Source organism: Haliotis cracherodii, unplaced genomic scaffold (genome assembly GCF_022045235.1).
Source record: "Haliotis cracherodii isolate W230 unplaced genomic scaffold, xgHalCrac1.p SCAF_2, whole genome shotgun sequence".
Taxonomy (NCBI): domain Eukaryota; kingdom Metazoa; phylum Mollusca; class Gastropoda; order Lepetellida; family Haliotidae; genus Haliotis; species Haliotis cracherodii.
In genome coordinates this window covers 3,607,257-3,633,387 of record NW_027266275.1, presented here as the reverse complement: position 1 = coordinate 3,633,387, position 26,131 = coordinate 3,607,257, and the positions used below count along the sequence as shown (strand labels likewise).

The 26,131-nt window shown below is 40.9% G+C and overlaps 1 protein-coding gene across 3 annotated transcripts in view; it reads left to right on the top strand.

Moving 5' to 3' along the window:
• The window catches only part of LOC139469484 (ethanolamine-phosphate phospho-lyase-like), a 32,825-nt gene extending 7,824 nt beyond the window's left edge, over positions 1 to 25,001 (top strand). For all 3 annotated transcript variants that reach the window (XM_071251667.1, XM_071251668.1, XM_071251669.1), the window contains exons 2-10: positions 9,355 to 9,473; positions 9,936 to 10,095; positions 11,425 to 11,599; positions 12,875 to 13,083; positions 15,597 to 15,691; positions 16,236 to 16,360; positions 17,394 to 17,548; positions 18,121 to 18,210; positions 19,142 to 25,001. In XM_071251667.1, coding sequence (XP_071107768.1) covers positions 9,355 to 9,473; positions 9,936 to 10,095; positions 11,425 to 11,599; positions 12,875 to 13,083; positions 15,597 to 15,691; positions 16,236 to 16,360; positions 17,394 to 17,548; positions 18,121 to 18,210; positions 19,142 to 19,430 — 1,417 coding nt within the window. In that variant the 3' untranslated portion in view covers positions 19,431 to 25,001. The remainder of the gene's footprint in view (positions 1 to 9,354; positions 9,474 to 9,935; positions 10,096 to 11,424; positions 11,600 to 12,874; positions 13,084 to 15,596; positions 15,692 to 16,235; positions 16,361 to 17,393; positions 17,549 to 18,120; positions 18,211 to 19,141) is intronic.
• The last annotated feature ends 1,130 nt before the right edge of the window (positions 25,002 to 26,131 follow it).

Genomic DNA, 26,131 nt, shown 5'->3' with positions numbered 1-26,131 from the left:
AGTTATAAAAGAGTAGTCAGCAGTTAACAAAAAGTTTGACTAAAAAGATAGCTCAAAAGATAAATATGTTTGAAAGGAATAGTGCAGATTATATCCTGAAAACATGGAAAGTTTAGTCAGACCTTGTCAGTAATATGCAGACCATGAAGACAAAGAAATAATCTTCCTGTACCTTTCGTTTTGCACTTTGACATATTTTAAACCGGACAGTTCATCACATGACCAGTGAACCTGCAAGGCCCACATTGCTCCACTACCATCACGTGCCTGGTAAACCTGCAAGGTCAACCTTGCTCCACTACCATCACGTGCCTGGTAAACCTTCAAGGTCAACCTTGCTCCACTACCATCACGTGCCTGGTAAACCTGCAAGGTCAACCTTGCTCCACTACCATCACGTGCCTGGTAAACCTGCAAGGTCGACATTGCTCCACTACCATCACGTGCCTGGTAAACCTGCAAGGTCGACATTGCTCCACTACCATCACGTGCCTGGTAAACCTGCAAGGTCGACATTGCTCCACTACCATCACGTGCCTGGTAAACCTGCAAGGTCAACCTTGCTCCACTACCATCATGTGACTGGTAAACCTGCAAGGTCAACCCTTGCTCCACTACCATCACGTGCCTGGTAAACCTGCAAGGTCAACCTTGCTCCACTACCATCACGTGCCTGGTAAACCTGCAAGGCCCACATTGCTCCACTACCATCACGTGCCTGATAAACCTGCAAGGTCTACCTTGCTCCACTACCATCACCTGCCTGTAAACCTGCAAGGTCAACCTTGCTCCACTACCATCACGTGCCTGGTAAACCTGCAATGTCAACATTGCTCCACTACCATCACGTGCCTGGTAAACCTGCAAGGTCAACCTTGCTCCACTACCATCATGTGACTGGTAAACCTGCAAGGTCGACATTGCTCCACTACCATCACGTGCCTGGTAAACCTGCAAGGCCCACATTGCTCCACTACCATCACGTGCCTGGTAAACCTGCAAGGTCGACACTGCTCCACTACCATCATGTGCCTGGTAAACCTGCAAGGTCGAACTTGTTCCACTACCGTCACGTGCCGGGTAAACCTGCAAGGTTGTCATTGCTCCACTACCATTACGTAACTGGTGAACCTGCTAGGTTGACCTTGCTCCATGACTATCACATGCCTAGTGAACCTGCTAGGTTGACCTTGCTCCATGACGATCACATGCCTAGTGAACCTGCTAGGTTGACCTTGCTCCACTACCATCACATGCCTAGTGAACCTGCTAGGTTGACCTTGCTCCATGACTATCACATGCCTAGTGAACCTGCTAGGTTGACCTTGCTCCATGACCATCACTTGCCTAGTGAACCTTCAACATTGACCTTGCTCCATGACCATCACTTGCCTAGTGAACCTGCATGGTCGACTTTGCTCCATGACCATCACTTGCCTAGTGAACCTTCAAGGTTGACATTGCTCCATGACCATCACATGCCTAGTGAACCTGCATGGCCGACCTTGCTTCATGACCATCACATCACTATTAGGGTTTTCATCGTGATTATAATTTCAAGTCTGCGTGACCAAAACATTTAAACAGTAATTTAAATTTCAATTTAACGTAGTCCACTCCTTGTTTACAAGTTTAGCCAAATGCTTAACAGTGCACACAACTAGTTATGTAGTTGGATATTGGTTGTATATCAGTCTGGTGGCCTTTTACTAGTGTACTTCAGTCATATGACCATTGTATCATACTGGGAACACAACATCAATTACGGACAACCACGTAATAATGACAGTCACAGTCACTGAAAAGTGTCCCCTTAATGTGGTCGCTGTCAGCGTTGTTTTGACTTCTGCTATTCCTGTACTGCTGTCACAACTCAGTTTTGGGTTGTGTGTCATCGTGATGATTGAGCTTGTTCAATTTCACTGTTTATGCTTCCAATAGCAGTGTAGGGAGCACGGGTGGCCCAGTTGTCTAAGGCGCCATGATTCGCTGTACAGAGTTGCGTCCCTTGGGCATGCCAGAAACCTATGATTGTGGGTTCGAATCCTGGTTCGCCCTGATTATGTTTCTAGGTTTGTCAGCACCATACCCATGCTCATGGGTTTCACAGAAGTGGTAAACGTCTGAGACCTGCATCACTTCGGGCTTTTCTCCCACATTAAGCTGTCACGCTGCGATATAACTGGAATACTGTTAAAAGCGGCGTTAAACCCAACTCACTCACTCACTCCAATAGCAGTGTAGCAACCTTCCCCGATACAAAGAAATTGCAAGTCAATTGTAATGTCTTTTATGTTCAATTTAGCATTTTTGTTTTTTATCCTTCTGCTATTAATGATAATTCTTAGTATTTGAGTTCTGCTACACATTTTACATTTTATGGGTCTGCTGCTTCTACCAAAAAGTGGCCGGTCCAGAAATAATTAAACATAAAAATATTTTTTTCATAACTCGCATGCTAGTAAAATAGACCCTCTTATACAATCAATATGTTATACATAAATTCTATGTCGACATCACTATCAGTGATTCAAGAGGCCAGCTGCAGTTTTAACTCCATGGTAGAATGACTTTCATATAAATAAATAATTGACATAGCTATATATTATTATTTTTATTTTGCCTGACCTTGTATGGAAAAGTTGGAATAAATCAGTGAAACATAAAATAAATAAAATTGTAACCTTAAGCAACAGAGTGAAGTAAAATGATGATGATTTATCTACTTAGCATGTGACTATGTATTTATAAATGTGGACCTGCTACTTGTGAGATCGGCAGGCTACGGTTATGTGTCAACATCCCGCATGGCTTGTTGCACAGAAAGTTTATTTCAGATGCTGTATGTGGGGTCAGGTTAGTGGGGCCTTTCTGGCTGCATGTCAGACTGACATAGCAAACTGCCAGAACACTAGCTAATTATGTATCAACAGGCTTCACATACTGTATACAATATAAGTAAACGTGACAAATATGCCACAAACTTTCACTTCAGTTTTCAATATTTTTGTGACATGTTTCTGTTTTTGTAGGTGGACTTGAAAATTTTGAATATGTTTTGCGCAACCCGGCGTTATTAATTGGTATTCATAAAGGAACTCTATGCATAAGTTGTCGTGGTAACCATTTATCTCATGTGTCCCAAAGTTTAATAAATTACCCAGTAGCCATGCCATGTTAGAATTATTGTGGTTATTGTATGTATTATGTCACATTGTGGTTATTGTATGTATTATGTCACATTGTGGTTATTGTATGTAGTATGTCACATTGTGGTTATTATATATAGTATTGACGTGTCAGATTGTGGTTATTGTATGTAGCATGTCACATTGTGGTTATTGTATATAGTATTGACGTGTCACATTGTGGTTATTGTCCCCTCCACTTAGTGGGTCAGGGGCTACAGCATGGGAGTTTGTCCGTCCATAATACAAGTATCTGTTGTCCCTCTGTCTTCCCTTCTGCTTCTTAACGGGGACAAATTTTCTAAAAAACTATTTAAGTAAGAGAAATGAAATTTTACACACTGATGTAACTGGTCACAACAGAGTTATGGCCCTTGCTCCATGCTTTTCATCTTGTTGCATTCTGCGTGAAAGAGGGACAATTTTTCTCAAAAGCTACTGAAGTTACATGAATGAAAAGTTTGCATGCGTACCTAAGACCTGTCATGACTGAGTTAACAAATTAGTGCCGTCATTTTTCCCCACAGTTACTGCCCTTGATCGAGCCCAGGTGCTGTTGTACAAAATTTTCTTAGCGCTAAGGTGATCATAACTCCAATACCTACGTCATTCATAGCAATGCGGTTGTTTTGTACAACGAAACCCAGGGCAGTCCATCAATACAGTATCAATAAATGGTTGTTACCATATTTTTCTCCTGACATATGGGGGGGTGGTGTAGCCTAGTGGTTAAAGTGTTTGCTCCTCACGCTGAAGACTGGGTTGGATTCCCCACCTGGGCTCAATGTGTGAAGCCTATTTCTGGTGTCCCTGGCCGTGATATTGTTGGAATATTGTTAAAAGCGACGTAAAACCAAACTCACTCACTCACGACATAAAAAGCACTAACTAACAATGATGGAGACTAATCATGATAAACCAACAAGTATTTATTTTGTTTTAAATTCAGGTACACAATATACAGAATAGTCCATGAATTATCAATATAAAGTATGTAGGAAATGGGAAACTAGCCATACAGGATAGTAAAAGTAATGATTACTTGTCTGCATTAAATAGTACTCATAGGCAGCAATTCTGGATGTGTTTCTCTGAGACTTCTCTTTAGCTTATCAGGTGATAGACCAGAACAAACATTCTGCTTGGTATGTAATGAGAGATTTTATGAGAGCTTCAAAAGGATGTTACACTAAGGAAGAGAATATATGGATGTCAACTTCTTTATTATGAGGAAGACAGTTGTGTCCCTCATAATAAAGAAGTTGACATCCATATATTCTCTTCCTTATGTGTATCACTTCTAAATGCCTTTCAAAGATGTTACACTAGTGCATCATTACTGCACCCAATGAATGCCGCCCATCTGTCTTGTTATGTCCTGTACTGTCATTTTTCTTTTCTGGTTAACTGGAAAAGATCTTGACAGGTGTCAACCATATTTGGTAGGTGGACTGTCCCTCATGAAAATATGCTTGTTACTAAGGAAGCCTTTGTTCTCAAAATAGCACATATACTAGTACCAGACTAATACCTTACCAAAATGGCGGAAGGTACATTTGTACCCGGTATACCACTGTATCTTGTTAACATTTCTTGCACTTGTGACAGTGACATCATCAAGGTGTTTTGCGTCTGATTGTGTACTGCTGGAAAACCCCTTGTGATGATGATACAGTTCTGTCTTATCTTAAACAAAGTCTCAACATGAGGGGGCAAGAAACTTTTAGGTTTTAGGACACTCACATTTAGGGCTTCAACGAGTACTCGAGTACTCGGGGCCGGGTCGGTTTTACTGGGACTCGAGTCCGTTATCAAGGACTCGAGTACTTGATAAGGGGAGATCTCTCTGTTTCAATGTTCAATTGTTCATCAATATATTGATTAAAGCTTCAAAAAATATTGTTTGAATAATATATGCTTTGTAGAAAGTAGATGTACATTAGAACAATTGAGAATGTCACATAAAATAGACGTATTTATTGTTTTTCCTTCCCGACTTTAAGAAATTCAATGTATCAAGGCGATTATTGCTTCTTTGCTCCGACATCAAATGCCAAGTGTATTTCCTTTCACAGATTAACAACTGATTAGCTGATATATTTGTGTTATTTCAGTGCTTACAAATCAAGCGACAGGTCGACAGTTTGGTACAGTTTGAAAACGTGACCAACTCATGAATGAATGAACTTATAGTACTACATTTCAATATTTAGCAGCCTTAGTCTTCCAGCCAAGCAGCTGTGTATACGTGTATGTCACGTGATGCACATTATAGATTTTCCTCCTGCGAATTATTGTTCGTGCTTGTTGGCAGGTGTCGAATGAAACGCTGATCGTCAGAAAAAAACAACTTGTTTTGTGTTCAATATGTATTGTAGTTTAGTTTTTGTAGACGTGGCGTAATGTTTTTGAAGGTCATGATTAAGATTAGTGCAGTTACAAGCAAACATTAACACTGAACACTTCCATACACTTTGACAGATAAACAAGTTCCGTGGACGCTCTCTATTTACATTTCAGTGTAGTTCAATTATACCTATAACATGTTTTAATACTTTAAGATGGCAATTTTGATCTAATGAACCAATATTCTTAAAGGACGTCTTATTTTCAGGTACTCGAGTACGAGTCGAGTTTCACCCCTCAGGTACTCGAGTCCAAAAATTTGGACTGTGGAAGCCCTACTCACATATAGGTTTGAGGATTGTTACTCTCACTCAACATTGTGTCAGATTTCTTGTGTTTTCTGTATGGTCTTGGTCAATATTCCAAACTGAAGGACACATTGTACAGTTTTAAGAAAAGCAAGGTTATGGTTAGTTTCTTAAAAGATTTCTTTGGATATCACAAGATATCTGAATCAAATTAAAAACTGTTCAAAATTAATCAAATTTTCAATTTAAAAAATCTTCTTGTTTTCACTTCTAAAATATTTAGAGACGACACACCTATAGGACATGAGAATCCCTTGATCTGCCCCACGCATACATATGTATATGTCTGTTGTACCACCAAGCAGAGGCCTGAACTCCTGACCCCATCCCATGCAGGGTATCTCTTCATAAACTGTGCTCCTAGTACAGTCCTTCAGTTGGAGTGTAGGTAATGAAGCCAGAAAATTCACGTGGAGTGTGGATGAAAAGTTATAAGGCTTTATTCCATGCATTTGGTATGAATAACATTTTTTGTAGTCTCTTTGTAGACTTTGATCTATGATAATAAATATTTATTATCAAAATAAAAGTTCTGTAGTTATTGGATAGCTAGCAACATAATTTTATGAGAAACATTTAGTTTCTTTCTTGTGTTAAAATATTCACATTTCTTTTTATTATATTGATGTGTTGTGTAGAGATTCTGATGTACAGAATAAGAACATTAAGATTCTGCAAGGTTTGAAATGAGAGGCCTATTCTGTGCTAGCTTTGTTTCTATAGAGGTAAATGTTTTGTTTGGATATTTTACTTGAAATCTTTAGAGTTAAGGTTTTTTTCAGGCCCTGCCTTGAACAACCTTAAACAACTGTTTATGGCAGTTTATGATAGTGTCCCTCCTCACAACAATGTCAAAACTCAAATTATTTCTTCCCTCAACATTGTATCACCACTTATTCATGATAAAGCCCCTTCTGACAACAATGTGCCACAACTATTGTCTCTATTGACAACAATGTGTCACAAATCATATGGTTTCTCCTGACATCTTGTCAAACTCATTATAGAAGAATGAAGAAATAACCTCTTTCTTAATCAGGAATAGAAATTTGTTGCTACCCAAAAAATATTGTATGTGAATCTAACACCTCTAGGATGTTACCAATCTCTATTTAAACATTGACATTTTAAATGCATGAAGTACCGTAATTGATGCAAGAATAGTCATGATAATGGTGAAGAAGTCCTTGAAAGGAAGGTTGCACACTCATGCAGCCACATGATACGCTGTTTGGTTGTAAATGCTGTTTTTCTCTGGGGGGTTTTAATATAGAAATGAGGACAAGGACAATTGCTATATCTTTGTGGGTCAGTCTAACCTAATGTCAGCCATTTCTCTGTCACTAATGATCTTAGGAGGCTTTGGCAATTATGATCAGTGTTCACAGTGTGAAGGATTTAGAAACAAATCACTAGGGTTAGTGTGACCTGGAGACAGGTTCAAGGATAAATGTATTTACAGTGTGAAGACAGTGAGAGAGCAGGAAGTGTCTGCCGTGTGAACACTGCAGCTCTAGAGTGAGTAATCTGCCACTGGATGATGCCACAGTCATTAATACTGGGCTGTAAGAAGTGGTAGTGGTCAGTGGGTGGAGACAGCAGTCACAACAAACTAACCTGTTGTTATCTGCATTATCTTAGTGAGGTCACACACAAGCTGGATGTGAGTCTGGCTTGTGGAGGATTACCTGATTGCACTCGGAAGCTGCTGCTTTGTCAGGCTATACACACTAATGTTCGTTTGCCACTGCTATATTTTTGGATGACAGTGTAATGTAACTTGTGTGAGAAGTTCCCTGCTTTATCCAGCACCCTGTAGAATGTGGATGCCGAGCAGGTAAAAAAGCTCTTCCACATGTTACGCCGACAGAACGATGCTTGATCTACCTGCCCTGACAAAACAACACTTGATCTATCTCCACTGACAGACAGGTGCTTGTTAGTTGGATAAACAGGGTTACGTGATACCAAGCTGGGTGACTGTACAGGTAGATAGCCAAATGTAGGCTAGTCTGCTGGGGGATATGGGCCATGAAGAGTTTTGCTGTGAACATGGTTATGGTACATGCCCTGGGTGCTGTTGTTCAAAGTGATCTTAGCGCTAAGGTGATCGTAACTCCCATAGTTTGACATGGGCTTGCTACAGCCTTAGCAGTAAGCTTGTTTTAAACAATGGCACCCTGGTAATTCGTGACAAGGCGTGGACATGGATGTCCCAGGCTGGCGACATGTGGCAGCATTTCCAACAGTTCTTCTGATCATATCACTGCATGTAGAAGCCTCCAGCCTATTATGAATGGGTTTTCAGTGTTTAATAGATTGAAGAGTTCAACCACTGACACTAAACTTTGAATGTAAACCTTACCAGAGAAGATATGTCAGATAAATGTAGCATTCAATCTACAAAAATAGTTCAATTTGGTTCAGACTTGCAATGTAAATTACCATATATTGATATGTTTGCTGTGACCTACACATGATACAAAAATTAATCATTTGAAGACTAGTACCACAGTCTATTAATACAAAAATTGGCTTACCAGATGCCAAATATTGCATCTTATACACTTACAAATTTTGAATGGATGCAGATAATTATGTTTTTGTTTGTTTTTCATTTTTCAAAATTAAAAGCATTATTGCTAGTTAAATAAATAACAATCATTGTGTTGACACCAGCACAAAAATGGATAATTTGAGATTCTTACTCTGTAAAATAAGTGTTATTAACTAGGAGAAAAACCTGGTTTGTATACTTGTGTCATTAGCAGGATTAGGGTAGAACAAACATGTTTTTATGTCATTAACCGATTTGATGGAGAAATGGTTTAGTTCAGTGATAAATCACCTTTATGCCTGACATGTTCATTTATGGAGGATTTTACAAGTATGCTGTCCAAGTACCCTTCTCCTAGTGGTGTTCACTCCGTGACACATGCAGATACTTGCTGGACTGACAGCACCAGAACTTAGGACCATGCACTGTCTGATGTCAGGAAAAGGTTTCCTTGGTTACATGTGCAGCCATAGTTACCTAGGACAGGAAGTGGATTTGTTCACTTATATCAAATGTGCATTGTCAAGGCTTCATATTGGACAAAATATGTATACTTCCATGTATGATTTAGGACCATCTTGAGACCAGTCTGCTGGTAACCATGGTAACAGTTCTAACTATTTTGGTTCAAAGGAGGCCCCAGCATCCAGATGTGTGACAGTCTGGGGAGGCACTTAACTGATAATACTGATAATGTCAGACAACTTATTCCAGATCAGTGCTGAAACTGATTTGTCTGATACAAACTTCAAAATGACAAATTGCATGAAGCTCATACCATTTGTCTCACACCGTTGGTAACTCGCCAAACACCTCCATTCTCAGTGCAGATAATACTGAGATTTTTTATGTTATACTGCCATGTTTTTAATGTGTTTATGGTTTGACATTTCAGTGGAAACTGTGCGTTGTTCTTCCCCTCGGACCCCCTGAAGATAGTGAGGGCCTCTGGCCAGTATATGTACGATGAGTCGGGGAAACAGTACCTGGACTGCATCAACAATGTCTGCCATGGTGAGTGAGGCTGTCACAACTGCAGAGTTGACAACACACAAGTTTTTTGCTGAAAAGCACTTTGAACAATACTTTAATGATAACAGGGATGAGAATCTTCTGCAGATCACCAAATTTCCACGAATTTTAATGACCATAAATTTGTTAAAATCTGTTGGCTTCCCCCATAAACACCCCCAGATTATGGACCATGTTCCATTGCAAAGATGTTTCAGCTGAAAAGGAAAATATCCATCCTCATCCCCGTGATAAGATCACAGTACATTAAGATTTTATCTGAAACATTAGACAATGTGAGATGAGAGGCATGTGTGTAGGGTACCTTTATGTGTGCGTGTGCGTGCACATGCATGTGTGAAAAGTAACATTGATGTTTCACTGTGCTCATGTGTTGAGATCTGTGCTAGAGATGTTGATCACACTACTGATAACATCATAATCAATGCAAGGTGTCTATTTTAGTTGGCCATTGTAACCCGAAGGTGGTGGAGGCTGGAGCCAATCAGATGAAGGTTCTCAACACTAACTCCCGCTTTCTGCATGATAACATCGTCATGCTCGCTAAGCGCATCACAAGCACGTTACCCAAGGGTCTGTCAGTTGTCTACTTCACCAACTCGGGGTAAGGAGTGAGAAGTGTGTGAGGATTTGTCAAAGCATATCATCATACCCTGACTGTATGGACTGTAATCCCTCTGGGCATATAATGCTGGGGGATATAGTTGTCAACTCGTCCGTCCGTCCGTAATCATTTCGTTTCCGGAGCACAACTTGAAAACTGTTCAATATGTTTCAACAAAAATTGGCAGATATATTAAACAGATCCTGAAGTGGTGCCTTGTGCTATTTCAGAATTTTGGGCATTTTATTTTTCTCTATTTCCATGGAAACAATTTGTGCTTAGTCTCATAAGGGGTTGGATTTTGATTCCGGAGCACAATTCAAAAACCGTTCAGTATCTTTCAACAAAACTTGGCAGATATATCAAACAGATCCTAAAGTGGTGACTCTTGCTATTTGCAGATTTGTTGCTTTTATATTTTTCTTGATTTCCATGGAAATATTTTGGAGTTAGTCTCAAAAGGGGTAGGTTCATTTTGTTTTCAAGCACAACTTGGAAACTGTGAAAGGCTTTTCATCCAAATCTGGTACAGGTATTAATCAAGGAATGAAGTGGTGCCTTTTGCTATTTAGGGATTTTTCAAAATTTGTTTTTTCCCTGTCTTCATGGAAACAAGTTAGATTTAGTTGAAACAGAGGTAGGTGTCATCTCTAGACCATATCTCTAAAAGTAATAGGTATTTTTTTTTATGAAACTGTGCATACACAAAGACCAGGTTGTCATCTGGTGCCTTTTGCTATTTAGGGATTTTTAGAATATATATTTGTTTCCATTTTCATGGCAACAAGTTTGACTTATCACTCTGTTCATATTGGTGTGTACCTGACATAGACATACAAAGTTCTGAATCCTAATTCCATGGTATAGTTTTGATAGCTTAATGATAGCTCTTGTATGCAGACAGACAGATTAGACAGAAATTCTCTCTTCAAGTTGGACTTAAACTAACAGTCAGATGATTTGTTCTTGCAAATTTGTGGGGGACGGGGCATTTGTCATCTGATGACTCTTGCAACTCATAATATCAATCACAGGACCGTGTGTGATCGTCAACACTCGATTATATAGGTTGCAGTTATTAAGCTAGAATATTGCTGAGTGTGCATTAAACATCAAACAATCAATCAATGGAACACAGCTATTAGTCTCTTGGGTGAAAGTTACCCGTGTGGTGCTGGCAGCATCATAGTCATAGCATGCAGTCAAGACTTATGGATCCAGAAATATCGGTAAGGGATGCAGCTGTGCAAGGTGAGTTATGGTGATTAAGACAGACTGGTTTCTTGAAAATTCTTGTTGTTTTAAATTAATAGGAATGGTATGTTGCAGGTCTGAAGCCAATGACCTTGCATTGCAACTGTCGCGATACCACACGAAGGCCAAGGAAATCATAGCCTTGGAACGGGCGTACCATGGTCATGTGATCTCCCTCATGAGCCTCAGCACCTACAAGATGGACCGGTTGCAAGATGGAGCGAGCATGATCCCCGACTTTGTGCATGTGGTGAGTCAAAACTGTTCACTTGTCAGGCCAGCCCACATGACAGCCTTCTTTCATGTCATAGTTTATCAATGCTCAAAACTTGTCTGAAAATACAGAAGATAACGAAAATATTACCAGTCATGCTGAAAATTTATAATTGTAGGTTCACTTCAAATCTTATTTCATATGCCAGACAGTCCCTGCCAAGACATGCCTGTGAGGCTCTTTACATATCTCTGCCTCCGGCTTCCCATGTTCGGCACACCCACAGACATCCTAATTATGCCTCTGATATCCAGGGCTGGCTTGGTTGCCCAGTCCCCGGCGTGCAGCCATGTGTAGAGGTGTCCATCAGCTCATTCTGATCCTTGGTTGGTCATCTTGTACTCGTGGGTTTCAAGTGTTACATCTCAACATCTCCACAACATGGAGGATAGTGTTGTTTGTCATGCAAATCTGGCTTAAACAGCAGATAAGTTTGGATGTAACACTTGGTGAGATCAAGCGATCATCTTTCATGGCATGTTCCCACTTGGCTGGGTCCATCTCCGAGGAGGTAACACTGCAATGAAATTGCATCACAATGCTTTGAAGACCATTGTGATGTCATTGGTTACCATGATGTCACAATTAGGGCTGTAACAATTCACTGATGCCTACGATATCATCGATACTTAGGTACACACAATGTCTGAATCATCAATTTGTGATATCGCGATAATCTATAAATAGAACAGAAATCAGTAGAGTTACCACCCATATTGGCAGTGAAGCCACCTGTAAGCATGGCAGAACACAAGGACGTAGTACCTGAAGAAGCGCTGACTAACTGTTACATTTAATAACCATCCCTTCATTTAAAACTATTTTGTTGTTGTTATTTTCTTAAACTTGTTTAGAGATAACAATAAATAAATGTATGAAGAAAGAGGGTTTAGAGCTGTATTTCAGTTATTTCATCATTTCTTACAATTTGATATCTTGTATTGTCATACCAGTAGTATCGTAAGTCTGTATCGTGATACAAATCCTATCGCAAGATAACAGGCGATACTCATCTCTAGTCACAATCAAATGACATGACTAATCTCTCTACCTCTTATAAGCGGCGTAAAACCATACTCACTCACTCTACCTCTTATGCTCTTGACACTGCTTATTACAGATTACAAACTGAAAAAGTTGGAAGAATGATGTTGGATGATGAATAGAATCTCACCCTTGTGTCTTTGTTATCAAATATGTCGACATGAGTCAATAAGAATTTAAAAAATCCGAGGCTTTTTATTCACACAGGCGTCCTGTCCAGACACATTCCGAGGGAAGTACCGAGACTGTGACTACAGCATGGAGGAGCTGGGGCAGAAGTATGCAGACGACATCAAGGACATCATTGACGACATCCACAAAGATGGCAAGAATGTCAGCTGCTACTTGGCGGAGTCCATACAGAGCTGTGGTGGCCAGGTGATATACCCTCCAGGATACCTCAAGAAAGTCTTTCAGTGAGTTCCCCCAAATGCATTTCACTAATTTGTTAACTTATCCTGCATTACTCCTTAATGCATTTACTTCTGTAAAGCTCAGTGAGGTACAGCTGAAAAAGAAGTTGTTCCAACTAGTTGTGTAGCTAATTCCCTCACACAGCGCCTATGTCCATCACACAGCGCCTATGTCCATCACACAGCGCCTATGTCCATCACACAGTGCCTATGTCCATCACACAGCGCCTATCTCCATCACACAGAGCCTATGTCCATCACACAGCGCCTATGTCCATCACACAGTGCCTATCTCTATCACACCGCCTATCTCCATCACACAGCACCTATGTCCATCACACAGCGCCTATGTCCATCACACAGCACCTATGTCCATCACACAGCGCCTATCTCCATCACACAGCGCCTATGTCCATCAACAAGCGCCTATGTCCATCACACAGCGCGTATGTCCATCACACAGTGCCTATGTCCATCACACAGCGCCTATCTCCATCACACAGCACCTATGTCCATCACACAGCACCTATCTCCATCACACAGCGCCTATGTCCATCAACAAGCGCCTATGTCCATCACACAGCGCCTATGTGCATCACACAGCGCCTATGTCCATCAACAAGCGCCTATCTCCATCACACAGCGCCTATGTCCATCACACAGCACCTATCTCCATCACACAGCGCCTATGTCCATCACACAGCGCCTATGTCCATCAACAAGCGCCTATGTCCATCACACAGCGCGTATGTCCATCACACAGTGCCTATGTCCATCACACAGCGCCTATCTCCATCACACAGCACCTATGTCCATCACACAGCACCTATCTCCATCACACAGCGCCTATGTCCATCACACAGCGCCTATGTCCATCAACAAGCACCTATCTCCATCACACAGCGCCTATGTCCATCACACAGTGCCTATGTCCATCACACAGCACCTATCTCCATCACACAGCGCCTATGTCCATCACACAGCGCCTATGTCCATCACACAGCACCTATGTCCATCACACAGCGCCTATGTCCATCACACAGCACCTATCTCCATCACACAACGCCTATGTCCATCACACAGCACCTATGTCCATCACACAGCGCCTATGTCCATCACACAGCGCCTATCTCCATCACACAGCGCCTATCTCCATCACACAGTGCCTATGTCCATCACACAGTGCCTATGTCCATCACACAGCGCCTATGTCCATCACACAGCACCTGTCTCCATCACACAGCGCCTATGTCCATCACACAGCGCCTATGTCCATCACACAGTGCCTATGTCCATCACACAGCGCCTATGTCCATCACACATCGCCTATGTCCATCACACAGCGCCTATGTCCATCACACAGCGCCTATGTCCATCACACAGCGCCTATGTCCATCACACATCGCCTATGTCCATCACACAGCGCCTATGTCCATCACACTGCTTGTCAACCAGACTGACAGGTCCTTTGTTCTACTGGCATTCTTTTTCTTGTTTGTTATTTCAGCATTCATTTGGATTTATATCATTCATTGGTTTGTGACTTTATGTCATATGTCATGTTCTGTTAATGTTATGTCCAGTTCAGATGCATTAAGGAATAATGCAGGATGAGTAAAGTTTAGGAACATCTTAATATTTTTTTACAATTCTATACTTACCCTGCATTACTACGTCTAAATTGGCCCACCCATCACAGAGCTGCCTCCCCTCGATGTTTGAGGATGTTACGATCAATCAGTGAGGTGAGGTTCCGTGACTTCAACACTTCTGTGGTCATGCGGACACTATGTGTACAATTAGCCACACAACTAGTTGGAACAACTTTTTTTCAGCTGGACCTGACACAGCTTCATCTTTCTGTCAAAAAAAAACAAAACACTTTTAAATGCTTTACAGAGTAATGCAAAATAAGTATACAAATGGAAAAAATATTTAGATTTTTACTAATTTGGAGCTCTGATCTCTGAGATTGATTCTGATCTGGTGAATGAAAACAAGAGATGAAACTTGTGCTCCCTTGTGCTCCCTTGTGCTCCCTTGTACAAGAATAACAATAAACTTAAGAAGCAGCACCACATTCAGCTCAGAGATCTTAGTAATACAACTGTTGCAAGTACCAAACTTAAACATAGACATATGATAGTATTAGTGCCAATATCTCTTACTGGACAGGCTGTGAATCCTGCTGCTGCAGAGGTCAATGAGAGTAGATACATCAACAGTAGGAGAGTAGCAAGACCTAAAACTGATCGACCTCTCACAGCAACCCAAACTACAAACTGCCCTATGTTTATAAAATATATTGTAGGATTTTATGAAAGCTTCAATATTGATAATATGCGACTCAAAAGAATTTAAAGGACACCTGATTATTTAGTATTACTACAGTAATGTAAATGAATCAGGTGTTTTTTAACAAATTATGAGTGGTATATATTAACTACTACACATTATATCATCATGTGTTTTTGTGCGTCGATCTGAGCTCCTACCCTTCAACTATTCCCATGCAGGTATGTTCGGGAGGCTGGAGGGGTATGTATTGCAGACGAGGTTCAGGTGGGCTTCGGTCGTGCAGGCTCCCACTTCTGGGCGTTCGAGACACAAGGTAGGGAGGGGTGAAGGTGGAATTGGGTTTAATATCGTGTTCAAGATTATTGCACTTATATAGTCAATTATATCAATTCAAGTGCACTTGCATCAACTCCTTGACCCTCACTCAAGTATAGGAATGCTGGTTTCCCTCCCTCCCTCCCCCCGTTACACACACATATATCTATTAGCTTTGTTGACTAAACTAAGCAGACTTGTTTCTCCTTTATACAATCCAAGATCTAGTCAATACATTTCTCCCCATAATCTACGGGGCGGTCGGTAAGCCTAGTGGTTAAAGCGCTCGCTTGTCACGCCAAACACCCAGGTTCGAATTCCGACATGGGTACAATGTGTGAAGCCCATTTCTGGTGTCCCCCGCCGTGATATTGCTGGAATATTACTTAAAGCGGCGTAAAACGATACTCACTCACTCCCCATAATCTTCACTAATGGTTAGTTTCCTCAAGGCTTGTTCCCAAATGTGAGTTGAGAAAGTTGAAGAGTGTTTGGACAGCTTGCATCAGTGGTAACCCACATTGATGTGCATGTTGTTGCAGATGTCGTTCCTGATATTGTGACGATGGGAAAACCAATGGGTAACGGCCACCCAATTGCTGCAGTGGTCACTACGCCTGAAGTTGCAGCCAGCTTTATGTCAGCAGGAGTGGAATACTTCAACACAGTAAGGAGAAGTGGGGACATGGTGCATCACTAATACCATCAACACTGTGTATGTTTCTAACACTGACAGGGTTGTATAATACTTATATCATCCCTATCATGCACAGAACAAAGAATGTGATGTAATGAAATCTACAGCAATGAATGTAATGTAGAACATTTGAAAGGAGTGAACTGGTGTATAACACCTGTATTATCCCTACCATCATGGATAGAAATGCGAAACATTTTAAGGGTTGACTGTTACTAACACATATATAATACCAGCCAAGGATGGAACGTAAGGTAGAACACTTCTAAGGGTTGACTGTTATATAACACTCACATAGTACCTGCCAAGAACGTAATGTAGAACACTTGTAATGGTTGACTGTTATATAACACTCACATAGTACCTGCCAAGAAAGTAATGTAGAACACTTGTAAGGGTTGACAGTTATATAACACTCACATAGTACCTGCCAAGAACGTAATGAAGAACACTTGTAATGGTTGACTGTTATATAACACTCACATAGTACCTGCCAAGAAAGTAATGAAGAACACTTGTAAGGGTTGACTGTTATATAACACTCACATAGTACCTGCCAAGAACGTAATGTAGATCACTTGTAAGGGTTGACTGTTATATAACACTCACATAGTACCTGCCAAGAAAGTAATGTAGATCACTTGTAAGGGTTGACTGTTATATAACACTCACATAGTACCTGCCAAGAACGTAATGTAGATCACTTGTAAGGGTTGACTGTTATATAACACTCACATAGTACCTGCCAAGAACGTAATGTAGATCACTTGTAAGGGTTGACTGTTATATAACACTCACATAGTACCTGCCAAGAACGTAATGAAGAACACTTGTAATGGTTGACTGTTATATAACACTCACATAGTACCTGCCAAGAAAGTAATGTAGATCACTTGTAAGGGTTGACTGTTATATAACACTCACATAGTACCTGCCAAGAACGTAATGTAGAACACTTGAAAGGGTTGACTGTTATATAACACTATGCTGGGTGCTGCTTCAGTTTGCTGGCAACCCAGTTTCCTGTGCAATCTCACTGGCCGTACTAGATGTTATCCAGGAAGACAAGCTTCAGGAAAATGCAGTCAAGGTTGGAGGTTATTACCTGGACAAGCTCAAGAAAATGAAACCATGCTACAACATCATTGGCGATGTCAGGTATTGTTATAGGACGTCATGTGTGCTAAACAATCAGGATTTAACAGAGTAGCGCCAATATAATTGTCAAGTGTAATATGCTGTTCATATAGGGTAAAGCAATGTCCATATTACTACATATGCTCTTGCTAGCACATAGACATCAATGTCAGCGGTGATAATATATGATATAACATTCATTTTTACCATATACGAAGAAATATTTACATGTCACAGAAGTATATTGGTTCTCAGGCAATGTTTTTTTAAATGTAGTGCAGGCGGTCAGTCTCTTTTTTCCTTTTTGGGGGGATTGTTCAAACCAGTATGTAACCAAATAAACACTTATGTACAGTCAACCAAGGAAAGGGCCTCCCTACATAAATGTGTTCCTTGATGAGTAAAATACTGAAATACAGTATGTGACTACAGTTGGATTTTAAAAACAAAATGGAAATAAAAACAAAATGTTCGATGAACTTTATGATGATGTGGGCGGTGCCTGAGAACCAAAACTATAATTTCTTTTAGCCTAATGATTGTTCAGCATCTATATTGATGTGTGAAGTTGTGACCATGTTGAAACGTTTCAGGGGAGTGGGCATGTTTGTGGGGATCGACCTGGTGAAGGACCACAAAACAAGAGAAGCGGCCACGAAGGAGGCAGAATATGCCATTACAAGGTGAGTACACTACCTTCCATTCCCCAGTGGGGTTTCCAGGTTAGACGAAGTCCTGAGCTGGTTGTAAGTAGTGACAATGGATCGGGTGGTCAGACTCAATGACTTGGTTGTGTGTCAGCATGCCCAGACAGCGTGGATCATTGCTCGTCAATCACTGGATTGTCTGGTTCAGACTTGTATACTTACGGGCTTCCATCATGTAGCTGGAATATTGGTGTGTGGTGTTAGACAACAAACAAACAAACTAACATCTGTTTCAGTGAATTAGTGTTTTCTTCTCACCCAGCATTGCACTATTGTGTATTAAGTAGTATGTATCACTGCAGTAGGGTATTCAGCAAGAATGTCGCCTTCCATGAAGGCTGAACACATGCACGCTCCAAACATTCATGAAGGAGGATTATAGCTAAAATGGATAGAATTATCATTAAACCGCCCGCATGTTATCAGAAATGAGCGGGCCACTGTAACTTGATAATGCCCTCATACTGCTTGACAACGGGCCATTATCACGCCCGTTGTTAGATGATGTCATAGGATAGGAATAGGTGACGTTATCTGGTTTGTTCTATGACGTTTCCATATTTGTAAAAGTGGGTCAGTGACATTCGTGTTGATTGCAGTAAATGTTTCAAAACTGATACTGTTGTTTCTTTTTATGTGATAACAAATTCCATCCATTTTAGCTATAGTAACGGTAACGCTTTATTTCAGGGCATTATCATTTGCAGAAGCCCTCAGTCTGTTCAACTGCCCTCCTACGTCAGGCTGTTAATGGAATACCTTGGGCTTCTGCAAATGATAATGCCCTGAAAAATAGCGTTACCCTTATATTATTGTAATTGTTCAATTGTTTAAGAACAAAGTAGTCCATATATATCTTATTGCACTAAAACTGTTGTGACTCCGTATCAACTGGTATATTTGGCAGGTTGAAGGAGAAAGGCATCCTGTACAGCCGGGATGGGCCAGATAGGAACGTCCTCAAGTTTAAGCCGCCAATGTGTTTCACCACGGAGGACGTAGACAACCTCTGTACTGCTCTCTCCGAGGTGTTCGAGGAGATGGAGAAGGGCCTCCATGTCACCAACGCCTCCAACAACGCTGATGGGGAGGAGGAGGCACGGCCGGTGAAGCGCATGTGTGTGGAGGTCAACCGCTCAGATTCAGACTCGGGGGTTGAGAGATGTTCATCTCATCACACAGCCAAAGTGCATTAATTCCAGGAGAGAAGAACACAAGATGATGTGCAGCTATGCAAATGTTCTGCAGTATGCTGCAGAATTCATTGCAATAGCTGGGAAAGCAGGGCCATGTTCACAAAGCTGTCTTAGTGTGTGTGTTAAACTAGGACAACTGTCTACTACTGATACACGGTGTAGGATCCTGCTGCAGAAACAGGCTCTGGATCACCAAAGATACACAAGCCAAAGTGTCTGTGGGGAGTCCTCAGAAGTTGTTTTAAATAAATTAATGAGACCCTGCACCAAGGCTAGATGTACAGCTAATCCTATTGGTGCAGACGCCTGTTTTCCAAGTAATTAAAGTTGACACTCTTTATACAATAATGCCCCGTTAGTACAGACCCCTGATTTCCGTGTGATTACAGTTGAGACCCTCTATAAAGTTATAGGGGATCCCAACCACTATTGAATGATGCCCCGTTTTTCTAGCAAGGAAACAATTTTTGTCCACACAATTACAGTTTGGAATGTCTACGTTTACAAAGTGACATTATTCGGTTGCCATGATGCATATTTCTGTAAATGTGTTCTCTGAGCGTTTTGACTGGAAACAGTCTACTAACAGGGCTTCCTGTCCACAGACCCATGTGAATGTGTAAGACTGCCAACAACGCTCCACACTTAGATGAAAACTTAGGTCTGAATATTATAGAATACACATGTTACTGATTGATAGACTTGATGTGTTGATTATTAATTTTGAATAACATTTATTTTGCTGTGTGCAACAAAGTGTGTCAATATTATATCTAATTGTATTTTGTATTACTTTACCTTTGGACTATGTCCCAATTTGTACTGAGAATGTTATTTAAAGTCACTGGTCCCCTTGTCTTACCTGAGTACATTTTGATAGACTTGTGGCTGAATAAACCATAGGATTTTATATATATTACAGTTACAATATATATATACAGCCACTCGTTTTATTGTCCCTGCAGTGTTTTATTGTTGACAAACAACGACAATAAGTTGTTTAATTTTTTTTCTTATATGAGATATCAACATTATGTACAGCCTCTTTTACTATGATGATAAAAAGTACTATTTAAAAATAGTTGCCATAATTTTCATAATGATGACTCCCTGAAGAGAATCCAAGGGCGGATCAGCCTTTTTTAGAGGAAGGGGTCCAAACTATCAATTTTACTTCCTTGTCAGACAAGGCCATTTTATGAACAGGTGGGTTAAGTTTGGTATTTCCCTCATACTCTCACAGCCCTCACGGTGAGTATCTGTACCTTTTCTCCTATAACTGATTGTGTATATATATTTATCATATAATGGGTAGGTTTCTCGGCAGTATTAAGCCAACGGATAAAAACGATATCCGTTGGGGTCATATGCGGATAGAGATGCAAATATCAAAGGTCAAGTAGGGACTATTTTCACTGTTTATAAACAAACATGGCATCGCCCTCATCATTCGGCGATCGAGTGAGAATTAACCATCGGGAATCTGGATAAACTACAGGGATAATTGCTATCATTATCGAAAGAACAGTCTAATATACTGAAAATCAGTGTCTAACTGTAATGTAAGGCATTTTATAAGTTTTGGCAACTTTGGAGATAATATTTTCGCGAACAATTTTGCGAGGGCACATCTGTGCTTGTAGACCTATGCGGCTTGAAACCTTCTCCTCAAATCAAAATAGTTGGATTTGGCCGAAATATGTTTGAATTGTTACCTTGTTTCGTTTTGTCGCTTTGTGTACATCTGACTACACTTCTTAACTACGACAGGACAGACCGACTGTCAACATCGTCTGACCGTGGCCGTGACGTCTCATAGACTAGGGTTAGAGTAGCTTCCCTTTGTCAAAGGGCAGTTACTCTAGCGGACAGACCGATGGATTGCCGCGAAAGGCAATTAAAAACAATAGTTGTGTTGCGTATATGTTGCTTCGCCACTGTATAAGAAACAGATTTCAGTTGGAACTATATTGGCTACTGTCACTGTCCGACTGACACATCACTTACCCTGTGACGTAATAAATATTAATGCGCGCATTCAAGGAAAACTTGCAATGTTTCGGTAATGTTTGTGAAAGAGGGAAAGCGATTTTGAAGCACAGAATTAAAGAATGACATTATATGATAAAGAGGTTATCACGCTTGTGTGTTTGGGCTCGCTCGCTAAATACAATGTTTATTCCTAATGCAGGATATTTACCATCCCCAAACACACTCGCGTGATAACCTCTATATATATAGTCACGTCTTGATATTTGGTCCAATTGTATGCCAGTATAATGGTAATTTAAGTTTGATTATATTTTTATGAAGATGTGATGTATTTTGTTTCCAACACTTTTTGTTTCTAAGTTTGCATGATGTAAACAGGATGCTCGTGGCACAAAGCCAGCGTCACAATGAGATACAGGACGTGTGTAAGTCAATAATCTGTGTGAAGGTATAGGAGCTACGTATTCCATGGCAAGATAAAACAACTGTAAGTCTATTTTTAAGTCTATTTTTAAGTATATGAGTAATGTGTTCCATGCAGCAATAAGACAACTGTAAGTCTATCTTTAAGTATGAATGTCACATATTCAATGAAGTGATAAGACAATTGTATGTCTATGTTAAGATGTGGGAGTTACATTTTCTGCATAGAGACTCATAAATGTATGATAAGGTGTGAGTTCCGTGTTCCATGAATAGATAAGACTACGTAAGTATTGTCAAGATATGAGACTTTAGTCTGAGATAAGGTAGGGTAGATGCAGTTAAGACAGTTCAGACAGTTGTAGCTTTCACACCTCGGCACAGTGGTGACTTAGCATAACACCACTCCCACAGGCTAATTTGCATATCACGTGACCAGACTTTTGTAAACAAACATGCTTTTTCAGAAATCAGTATGGAACGGATTTATGCAAGTATTTAGAAGCGCTTTACATATTGTTTTGCATAATTTTATAGATATGCTACTACAACTGCGTTGTGAGTTGCATGACAATACATATTTACACATCTAAGTGACTGTATCGCTAGCTCTCCGTAGGGCTTCGATGACAGCACGTGGAGCCATACAACCAATGTAAACATAAGATAACTACGCAAGTGGAAATAGTTCTTCACAATTTGGGATATTTTCTCAATGAAAGTTAACCATTCTATGACATATGTTTATCTAGATATGTAGACGTGTCAAAAATGAACAGATGAAAAACATATGCAATATCTTGAATGGACTGTGTAAGATGTGACGAATTGTCACATGGCGCTGGCCTGTGGCAGAGGTGCTATGCTGGTTGCATGGAACTCTGGGTAGGGGAGTGTTGTAACTTTAAGACGCTGGTGGTCACACAACTATTGGTTGTATGGAAGAGGTGCATAAGGATTCCGGTTTTTACAAGTTGGTACAATATATCTCGACTGTTTGGGTGCAAGAAGGAGTGATGTGGAGTGATCCTTTGTATGCAGGATGCTAAGAGCATGTGGAGCATGTTGGGATACTCAGGAGTGTTAAGTACCTGGCATGTTTGGTCTGTCTTGTTAATGTTAACCTGTGTGAGTGCAGGAGGTGTATTGTGTTGGCAGTCAGATTTTGAATACAAGTGTATATGAAGAACCTGTGTCTGTCTATTTTATCACGTCTTGCCGAGTGTCTTGAGCAGCAAGTAGGGCTGTCATGTTGGAGGATGGGACAGGCCAGGACCCCAGTCCACAAAGCCATGTTAGCGCGATGATGATCTAACTTCCATGCTCTCACATGAGTCTAGGATAGTCGTGGCGCTAAGATAGTTTTGTGCAAGTGGATCCAGACCCTATAGAGGAGTGATAAGAACACGAGATATCATATTTTATACATGACCGAGGCATTGAAACTGTTTGTCACTCCTGCATTGTATGTATGATATATATGCGTTACCGGTATATATGGACTAGCGGGGATATATATCATATATTGTCTATCAGTCTTGTGAGTAAATACTATAGTGAATACATGAGGTCATGAGCTATCAGTATGTCACATCTTACAGTATTGTGTCAGCACTTGTGTTGTGGTCTAGTCTTCTGCTACGTTTACATGTTATTTGTAAATCTTATTTTGCATTGAAGTCACAAATAGTTCATTTATCACAAGAGCCATTGCTTAAACACAGAAGAGAGGAGTTATATATATACAGAATATACATAATGGACAAGTGAAAACATTTCCTGTTTAATTGTAGGGTAGGAACATCTCTAGTGCCTACCACAATGTGTGTTAGAGATATCGCGTGGTCACAGGAATATTGCAGCTCGGTTGTCTACTTGATTTGTGAAGTTGTCATTTGCTTCAGAAAGTCATAGGATACTGTCATGATATATGATGAGGACTCTGAGGTTATTGGGCATTCTTCTTGTCCTACCAATATGAGCCAGACTACGTATTCCAATAGGAGTTCAGCTGATATTCAGGTGAATACTTGCGGCGTTGGCCATGTAATGGTATACAGTAAACTAAGGTTATCACGAACACGCTTATAACAAACTGTCGGATATAACGAACTGACTGTTTTGCTCCCGACTATTTGCTGTAGTTATGCTGTATATATGCTTATAACGAACTATGGCTATAACAGACTAAAATTAGTACCTTTGAGTTTGTTATAACCGTAGTTTACTGTACCACATAGTACCCTGCCTGATTACATAGAGTAGCTATCATAGGGGGTTATATGCTGTTATTTGTTTAAAACGTGTTATGGGATCGACAGGGTGAATACAAAGTGTTCTCTATAGCTTACATCCAGTAAATAGCCCAGCTTTACTAATCTGTTACCAGTTGTCTACTCCAGTCTAGACAATACATCCATCATATGTATGTAGGAGCTCTGGAGTGGTAGGTACATCCCTGATACATACTGACAATGTCACTTTATTGCCGCTAAATCCCGGATTTGTATCAAATATATCTATGTAATGCTGATACATCTATGTATCACTGAACATCCTTGAGGTGAGGTGAAATGGGGTTTAACATCGCATGTGTGTATGTGTGTGTCTGCTTGTACTAGTACGGACTGATGCTGATTTTATGATGCTAGCCCACTGAGATACCATGCCGCAGTTTAACATGGATACCCCACTCAGACCAGTCCTTGTTTTAGCCTCTTAATGCCCAGCACCAGAAAAGGTAACAAGTACCATCTTTTAACATCTTTGATATGCACAGCCAGGGATTAAACCCCCGACTTTCCGCTTTTGTCTACAACTAGACCACGCAGGTGGTCGATACATCCTTGATATGTACTGAGAATGTGTTTACATTTCCTATTCTGTGAAAGACGTGCAAATACAGTAGTGAACAAAGGATCTGTACAGCATAGTAAAAAGGGTTTTAAGCATGTTGTTGCACTTTATATTATTGAGATTAAAAGACAGTAGCATTTAATTACTGAGATTGTTTATTGTTGAATTTTAATGAATTTGAAGTAAAGAAATTTTATGAAATGTGACTGAATTTGGGCCCCTTGTGGACATGTATGCTTGTATTTGTATGGTAGACATTGCATAGTGACAAAGTTTGACAAAATAAATCTATTATTGTAATTGCTTCAATGGTTTGTCTTCAGTAATAGTTAGCTGTATTTAGCAGTATTGAATAAATATCTTGGCAGGGTACATGTGTGCTCTCTCATTGTACCCATGTGAGTATCAAATGCTCATACCACATCACCCTTTGTTTATTTGAGACAAGTGTTGTGATGCGTTTCATGGTGGAACATCAGTACATGAGGGCACCTGCAGGCCAAGACTGGTGGTGGAACATCAGTACATGAGGACACCTGCGGTCCAAGACTGGCGGTGGAACATCAGTACATGAGGGCACCTGCAGGCCAAGACTGGCGTCGGAACATCAGTACATGAGGGCACCTGCGGGCTAAGACTGGTGGTGGAACATCAGTACATGAGGGCACCTGTGGGCCAAGACTGGTGGTGGAACATCAGTACATGAGGGCACCTGCGGGCCAAGACTGGAGGTGGAACATCAGTACATGAGGGCACCTGCGGGCCAAGACTGGTGGGGGAACATCAGTACTTGAGGGCACCTGCGGGCCAAGACTGGTGGTGGAACATCAGTACATGAGGGCACCTGCGGGCCAAGACTGGAGGTGGAACATCAGTACATGAGGGCACCTGCGGGCCAAGACTGGATGTGGAACATCAGTACTTGAGGGCACCTGCAGGCCAAGACTGGTGGTGGAACATCAGTACATGAGGGCACCTGCGGGACAAGACTTGTGTCGGAACATCAGTACATGAGGGCACCTGCAGGCCAAGACTGGTGGTGGAACATCAGTACATGAGGGCACCTGCGGGCCAAGACTGGAGGTGGAACATCAGTACTTGAGGGCACCTGCAGGCCAAGACTGGTGGTGGAACATCAGTACATGAGGGCACCTGCGGGACAAGACTTGTGTCGGAACATCAGTACATGAGGGCACCTGCAGGCCAAGACTGGTGGTGGAACATTAGTACATGAGGGCACTTAATCAACTAGCCCCCATGTGACTGCATATGTGAGGTTGGGTTAAGCCTGGAGATGGAACATAAGGAGAAGAGGGCACCTGCTGACCAGAGCACATGCTGCCTACACCAATGTAGAAGAACTTGTCTAAAAGTCTTCTAGCTTAAGTAATTCATCTCAAGAAAAAACAAGGAGTTATTGGTTTCTGAAT